Genomic DNA, 8965 nt, shown 5'->3' on the forward strand with positions numbered 1-8965 from the left:
GTGAAATGTGTATCTTACGTAGCCAAATTACAGTATTTCTGACAAACAAATAATGTATGCCAGTATCAATTATATATTTCACTAAATTTAGTCCATGTAAGTTAAAATTAATATTATAGTATAAATTTATAATCAAATTAGGAGTCGTCATTGCATTGTACACGTATAAAAATAGATAAAATTATTATTATTGTTCAAATTAAGCTGCTACCATTTTTATATTCAATCAGAATACAATGATATTGATATATGATGGTTATATTATGAAGAATAGTATTAATATACTTAGTAGAACCTCTAATTTACGTATACTAAATTTACAAACTTCTATTTTACAAACGCGAAGTTACATATTTCGAATCTTCATATTATATTTACGAATCATGTAAAAAGTGCCCAAATACAAAAATTATAATTTTTTAAGCTATTATTCGAAATTAAAGACACTATTCGGTGAGGTAAATGGTTCTATAAAATGGTGTGGTAGATAAATAGAATATAAATGAATCAAAGTTAGACGAGTTTTAGGTTTTCTCTTTTATTTGTCAACATCATTTTACCAGCATTGAAGATAATGATATATTATTTTCTTAATTTTTTGTGATTTTATTACTTTAACAGCATTGAAGATAATAAAATATTCTTTTCTTTATTTTTATTGTGATTTTATAACTTTTATCAGCGTTTAATATAATGATATTTTCTGTATTTTATTGCGATTATTGGCCTGATTTTTCAATCAATTATCTATCAAATCAGCAACATCGCCAACAGGCATGTTCCTACAAAAGGCTTTTCTATTCTCGCTCATTAGTGGTAGAAGATTTTTTAATATGCCATTTTTTTAAACCGAAGTAAAGCTAGGCATTTTGTGAATTTACAAGCTATCATGACTACTTAACTATGCGTAATTGTCTTCTGTGATTGGTTCATTATTATCTGTTCATTGTTTGGTGGAGATAATGCCTTCTTCCAAATTATTCTGCATTCATGGATTGGAGTTAATGCGTAAATATAATATTTATTTCATATTTCTGGACATTTTTTGGGGTATATGATCAATTCACATGATAGATTACATCTATAGGATGCCATAGAAACAAAAATCCAAAAATCTCAAAAAAGTGGAGTTAATGCCTTTTTCCAAATTACGGCAGTATAATTAAACGACAATTACTGATTAAACACAGACTTGATCTGTAATGAAATTACAATACAATATTTCTATTATTTGTTTTAATGCTTTCATGACATTGATTCTGCTAACGAGAATGATGATGATGATGATTTCTTTCAGTTCTTTCATGCCATTGATTCTGCTAACGAGAATAATGATGATGACAACGACAACACAAAGACGTACAGCTTTTATTTTAGTTCCACCAGAACACCAAACAACTAGAGCACCAATGTAGTAGTAGCAGTAGTACAATCCAACAAATATAATGCTATTTTTCATTATGGTCGTCAACCTTATTTACATTTAACATAAATTACACAGCACGGTACACAATAAAAAAGAAAAAAAGTTAAACGCAGAAATTAAATAATATAGATACAAAACATAATTATTATACAGTATGCAAAAGTCAAATATTTAGAACAATTAAAATAATCTTTACCTAAAAATGGCAAAAAAAATTATTGAAATGAAGAAAATCCACTCCACAAAATTAAACTGTAAATTACGAAAAAGAAATGTAGTCTGGTCGATTCAGGTCAATATCATGGGCTACAGGGAAAACACTGTTAACAAAACTTTTTTAGTATCAATCGATGCACACGGATGTCCTCTTTAACATGTGAAAACCTCTCTTCATTCCTCCTTGGGGGAAATAAGTTATAGCCGTTTTACTAAAGCCCCCTATTTTCAGTTAAACTTCAATGATTTCTCACAGATAAGACAATACTTCGAACAAGCATAGACCTACATATTTTGAGAAAAATGTTTTAAGGCTTATAGCCAGGAATCCAAAGGTATCTAGGATAGCAAGGACTAACATATACACCAAATGATGGGGTTCACAGGAAAGGGTACAATGGTGAGTGTGGTGCAAATGAATGAAGTCCAGGAGCATGTAAATGGAATGTCATCATTTGTATAGTATTTAATGCAAGTTGGTTTGGTTTGGTTAATCAGAGGTGTTTGCTCAAAAGGAGGATTTGCAATGGTGTGGCGCTAAATGTGGGCCAATGGACAGTGATTTCCCCTAGGAAAAACCTATGCAGAAAATGTAGCTATGGAATCAATTAAATAAGCCTTTTAAATTCCTAAATAGTCAGAGTTTCAATAGTTTTGCCCTACCCATGAAGGGTTCGGTGGCGGATTCAAGGAGGCCCAGCCGGCCACCACCCTCTCCCCACCCAATATAAATTATTCAACGTTTAAAAAATCCACATTATAAGTCTGAGATTGCCATTCCAGCCATCTAGAGGTACCGTAATCATCCAGCCCCATCAATCATGGTGGGGCTGGATCTGGAGCTGGGTCTAAGCTCTCCATCTGTGCAAGTCCCACCCTGAATCTCCACTAATTCAAATTCCTGGATCTGCCACTGGGGTTCTTGGCTGCCACTGGCCCCGCCCACCTGGGCTTCCGCCAAAAAGATTAGCCTTTCCATCAGAGATATCGACTCCTTGTCCGGCAAAACCAACCCCTTTCCCTCGGTGGTGGGGGTCCCGGTATCTCTGACATAGGTGGGGTATTGTTCTAGAGAAAACCAATATTCGTGATGGAAATAGGCGTGGCCAAGGGCAGCCCAAAACTCTGTAGACAAGGATTTGAAAGGCTTATTTAATTGATGTTAAAGTTGTGCATTCTGTATACATTCTCTACGAATTGCTTTTTTTTTTTCTCCCCGGTAAGGAGAGACAGCTCTTTTCGACAGCACTGTATCTTGCTCCCCCATCACACAGCTTATTTGACCAAAACATCTATTCTTCTTTTTCAGTTCTATGGTATTAGATTTAAGGCATATGAAAACAGCTTGAAAAGCCCAAATTTCAGCTGACCAGTTTACCGAAAACCAGTTTACCGAAACCTAATTTGCCTAGTTCAGGCCGCTTTGCTGAAACCGCAAACTGGGTTCCAGTTAACTGAATCATGACAACCCGGTTTGCCGAAACTCAGGTTGCCGAAACCCAGTTTGCCGTCACTGTCGTACATAAGTAAAGCATACTTTGCTTTTGAAAAAGGACGAGTGGGTCAGGGAGGAGCCGTATTTATATACAAATTAAAAGGCAAAATAATAGGAAAAAACAATGCTGTGGGAAAACACAAGGCATACCTATCAGTTAAAATCATAAATTAAATTAAATTAAGGATTAAGCATTGTATCTGTCTCTTATACACATCTAGATGTGTATAAGAGACAGATATAATCGTGGTTTTATGCCAGGGCCATGACAGAGGTTCTAGTCGGCCTCTTAATTCAGAGAGCGGTGAAACAAGAAGAACAACATAAAATAGCGGCTCATTGCAGTTAAGATTCTTTTTTATTCATTCACTAAAACAAATTCGGCTATTAGCAAAAAACAAAAACAAAGAATTAAATAGACCTATCATATAAAAGGCCTATAAGCATATTTATATAACATATTTAACTGGATACTGTTTCTGTAGCAGTCGAAAATTCCTACAGCTGCAATCAGTCCTTCTTCATTTGAGGCCATTTTTTTTGTCACTCGCGAGTATCCTTATCTCCCCTAGTTTCTAGCACGTTCTGAGAGTTCCCATCTTTGCCTCCTTGAGGTCTGCTCGCAGCGTACTGAGTAAGTTTGTATAGTGACGCCCTTTGCGAGCTTGGTACTTGTTGGATGCAACTACAGCAAATTCTAGAGCTCTTTGTGCAGGTGTGTTCTCTGGCATTCGTAGCACATGTCCAAACATGGACCACCTCAATTGGGCCACTTTAGTTGACAGGGGAGTAGCGTTGCACATGCTGTATAAAGTATCATTTGAAATGAAGCTGTGTGGCCATCGGTGACATGTGACAGCACGGATGTGTTTCCGGTGGTAGGCATCAAGTTTATCCATGGCTACCTTTGGAGCTGCCCAGCTGTTGGAATTGTACATCATTATTAGCACGCAGGCAGCGTATAGACGTAATTTCTTTTTCAGAGGAATTCGTGACCTGCGGATCCAAATCTTCGAGAAAGACTGAAAGGCAATGTTTCCCATAATACATCGTGTTGTAATATCGGATGAGCTACACAGCATGGAGCCGATGATCTTGCTTTTCCTCCAGTCTCCTGTCGGGGACATCGGCCAGACGTCGGTGGCATCGCACCCACCCTTTCCTCCTCTATTTTGGAACATCAAACCCCCATCGAGCAAATACCAGCACTACGACTGTGCATCTCATGTCCCCGAGAGGTGCCGATGTCCCTGACAGGGGAAGGGGCAATGACCCCGAAAAAAGGCCGATTTTCCAGACGGCAAAGTGTGCTCCCAGGCATTGACGCAAATCTCCTTTTCCCCTTTAAAGCAAAGTCTGTGATTAACCAAATTAGCTTTCATTAAATACTATTAAGATGATAAACTTACATTTACATGCTAGAATTCTTCAACTACTGAGGGCTTTCACCATCCCATCTCACATCGTACCCCTCCCGGAATTCCACCATGGGCATACAGGTTCCTCCTGGGTCTCCTATAAATACCTGATATAGGTTACGGTACTGGTTACGACAGCCTACGTTATGTAGGTATGCTTAAAGTATTACCAATTCTATGAGAAAAGATTGAAGTTTAACTGAAAATGGGGGGGGGGGCTCACTAAAATAACTATAACATTTTTTCACCAAGGAGGTTTGAAGAGGAGTTCTCGGATGTTAAAGAGGATACCCATGCGTGTCGATTGATACAAAAAAAAGCTTTGTTAACAATTTTTCCCTGGTAAATCAGTAAAACGACCAGACTAATGTAAAATATAAACAAAACAAAGTAAGAAAACATAAAGTTAGTGATTTATACAACGTTTATACTATTATACTTCTGAAACATAGTACCCTATAGTTGCATGGCACCTAAGGCGTTCACCCCTCTTGTTCCCCAGAGCATACCTGTAGTAGTGTACCTGTAGGTAATGAGGTTGAATTTTCCTATTCCTCCAGGAAGTTGCCACCACACAGTAAAGCATGTGTTCCCAAATTATGATGACCATTACTAACTAAATGAGTCATCAATCCCTGTTTCCTGTCCCTATGTATATATGTACCTGTGTTTAGTTAGGAAATCAGTTCGAGTATTGATTTTAGAGACAATTACATCAGTCCTAATCAGTGTACTCCTCAAAATTGTTGTTTTTATATTAAAGTATATTTGCAACTAGGCCTATTTTACGTTTGTCTTCTGCTACCTTATTACATTGCCTTGGCTCTCGACACGTTACCGATACTTGGTGGCTAGCATTGGTTCTAAGCTATAAGCACCTTAGACCATACTATATTTTTTTTTACAAGAAGTGAACTTTGATTCTGAAGTTTTGCAAGAACTTTAAGAAGTTATCAGAATTTGACAAGATTTTATTGAAGTGAACATTTACAGGAACAGAGCGCTTCACACAAGAGGGTGAGTAACCAATCTCAACTAATTCTCTTACAGTTATAGACGGAGGCTTTGCATTTTTATCTTTATGTTAATTTGTTCACAGTAAGTTTGTTAAGATTTAAACTTCCTTTAATCGTTAGTATGGCGAATAAACGACAAACCAGATTGCAAACCAAGACTAACGCTGAAGATACCCTTACTGTCCACCCCTTTGGCTTTTTCGACAATTCCCAAGAATTGAACACTAGAATTACCAGTCATGATCGGATTCTCATACTATGTATGGGAGTCCGATCATGACTTGTAATTCTAAACTTTACCAAATACACGCCCCGATTGAACTAGAATGCATGAAGATTGGAACTAAAGAACTAGAGCTGGAACTAATAAATTCAGGTCAACAGCCTCAGTCTTACCCTCGACATTTAGACAGCACAAATAGCCCCATCAATAAAATTTCTAAAATTAATGAAATTGCTGACTTTGACACATATTTAACATGTTTTGAGAGAATTGCACATCAATGTCAGATCCCTAACGAACAGTTTTTCCTTTACCTTCTACTAAAGCTTACAGGAAAAGCTAGAGAGGCCTACAATTATATGCCTAAATGAACCCTTTACTTATGCTGATCTAAAGTCAGCAATCCTCCTCAAGTATCAGCTGACAACCGATTCGTACAAACGCCGATTTAAGCAAATCCCAAAACCACTTACAATGTCCGCGAAAGAGTGAGTAGGTAAATTAGACCGCGATATGAAAATGTGGCTTTTGTCTGCCAAAGTAATTTTCGATGATACTAAAGAAATTTTAGATTTCTTCCTACCTGCCCAAGCCCTTACTAAATTGCCTTATCCCCTTTTGTCATTGGTCAAAGATGAAAAACCAAAAACGTTCCAAGAATTTGCTAGGATTACGGACAACGTTATCGAATTTAAAGGCAGGTCTTGGATTAAAACCGTAACCAAATCTCAGCCAAGACAATTTTCATCACTGCCTAACACACCCTCCTCATCTAGTGCTAGATCATCACCCATATTTAATACCCCACCCAGAGATGCCCCTAAACCAAAGATATCCCATCCCACCTCCCTTTTTACAACCCATTCCACCCACAGCAATGTCCCCCGTACCCAATCTTACACAGGCCCTCGCAATCAGACATGTTACCGTTGCCACAAGGTAGGTCACTTTAGTAGAGATTGCCCACTAAATTACGCAGAGAAACACCAATCCTCACTCCCATCAAATCAATGACTATTTATGTCCAAGAATAATAATACATGTTGCTTTACTACTAGACAATTTAACAATAACCCATGGTTACTCCACGGCACAATTAATGCCCAAAAGGCAACCAGTCGTATAGACATCGGTTGTTCCCAAAGCGTAGTTAAAAGTACATTTGTCCGATCATACGATTATTTGAATAAAACTGAAACAATACGAGGTGACACTGGTAAATCCGTATCCCGCCCAGTGGTAGAAATATATGTAGAATGCAAAGCTTATAACGGTAAATTAAAAGCAGTTGTAAGCAAAGGTACTCCTAAGGATTTGTTGCTGGTAATGAGGTTATAAAAGGTAACCCATATGATGTTAAATGGCCCTCCGACATTTTAGCCGTAACCCGCCAACAGGCACGCGACACTGAAAAGCAGGAAGCACTTCAGTTTGCTGCGGCGCTTATCGTTAAAACATCTCCTGTAACTATGCCCAAAACGTCAGCAATGTAAACTTAACACCAGGAAATGGAAATGATGCAGAAAATGACAAAGGTGCTCAAATCGAGACCGGAAAACTAATTACCACACCAAGTCCTGTACAGAAACGCAAAAAGAAAAGGAAGCGCGTAAGAAGCAAGTCAACGTAAAGATATATTGTTATAAGCCTACATTACGCAAGTATACTTACTTCCGTCTCTATCATATTGTATTTTTAACAATCCTATAATTTAAAAAGCATGGGTAAAAATAAACCCAAAGGTCTGCATTGTTTAACTTTAAACGTTCGTGGCCTAAGAGTCAAGCAAAAACAAAATGAGATTTTTAATTGGGTAAAAGACAACAAGGTAGACATCTTCCTTGTCCAAGAGACGCATGTTACTAAAAATCTTACAAATATAAATAATTGTATATGGGAGGGAGATGCGTACCATAGTTTTGGCACCTCCTTTAGCAGAGGGGTATCTATTCTTTTTAGAAAAGATCTAGACTACAAATGCTTAAATCAAGAAAATGATAGCTCAGGTAGATTTATTATTTTAAATATCGAAGTCTGTGGTACTCAATATACTTTAGTAAATGTCTATGCGCCGAATGACAGTAAATCACGGAGTTCATTTTTTAGAATTCTCCAAAAGCACATCCAAAAATGTTGCGACATGCAATATATTATTGTTGGAGGAGACATGAATTGTATTCAGGATAATCTGTACGATCAAAAGGGTAGCAAAACAAAAATAGATAATTCAGTGTTCACTGTAAAAGGCCTTATGAAAAATCTAAAGCTAATTGATTGTTGGAGATTTTATAACCAAGATAAAATTCAATTTACATGGCGCAGAAAATCATCAAATTTATTTAAGAGGCTTGATTACTGGTTTTTATCAAAAACCTTATACGAGAGGAATAATATTATCTCTTGCGACATTAGACCTGCCATTTTTACCGATCATCAAGGTGTTTCAATTAAACTTGATGGACTTGGAGAAAAAAGAGGCCCTGGGTTATGGAAATTTAACTCAAGCTACCTAAATGATATCACTTTTACTAGTAACATTAATAAAATCATTGATGATTGTGAACAAAAAATAAAATGTCTTAATCCAATAGATAAGTGGGAAATAATTAAAACAAAAGTCAAAGAGTATGCAATACGCTTTGGTAAAGAAAATATAAAAAATAAAAATTGTAAAAAAGAAAATCTACAAAAAGATATAAAAAAACTAAACGATAAGCTGATTGAGAAACACGGTGATGAAAAAATAGACTTAGAGATTAAAATGAAAACAAAAGAACTAGAAAATATATATGCGTTTGAGGCCAAAGGTGCTCAAATCCGATCCCGAACGAAATGGGTAGAAGAAGGGGAAACAAATTCAAAATACTTCCTAGGACTAGAAAACAATAATGGTAAAAAAAAAGAAATTAAAAAAATCATAAGGTCTGATGGAACATACGCTGTAAAAACTAAAGACATTCTGTCCGAAGAAGTACAACATTTTAAGAACTTATATGCCTCTGAAAAAATTAGTAAGACTGAAATTCATGAATATTTAAATTTAACAAAATCATCTAAACTAACTATTCCTGAACAACAATGTTGTGAAGGAGAATTAACCGTCCATGAATGTGAAAATGCAATACGAAATATGAAAACCAATAAAGCACCTGGGTCAGACGGCCTAACAGT

General features: G+C 36.5%; 1 protein-coding gene across 1 annotated transcript; it reads right to left on the reverse strand.

The window, feature by feature from the left end:
* Positions 1–3712: 3712 nt before the first annotated feature.
* LOC117112649 lies at positions 3713–4264 on the reverse strand. Its single transcript, XM_033255757.1, has one exon. The coding sequence runs from the start codon at positions 4262–4264 to the stop codon at positions 3713–3715; it is 552 nt and encodes a 183-aa protein (XP_033111648.1).
* Between the last annotated feature and the right edge of the window lie 4701 nt (positions 4265–8965).

This window comes from Anneissia japonica, unplaced genomic scaffold, assembly GCF_011630105.1.
Source record: "Anneissia japonica isolate Jap-2015-1 unplaced genomic scaffold, ASM1163010v1 scaffold284955_len43787_cov95, whole genome shotgun sequence".
NCBI lineage: Eukaryota > Metazoa > Echinodermata > Crinoidea > Comatulida > Comatulidae > Anneissia > Anneissia japonica.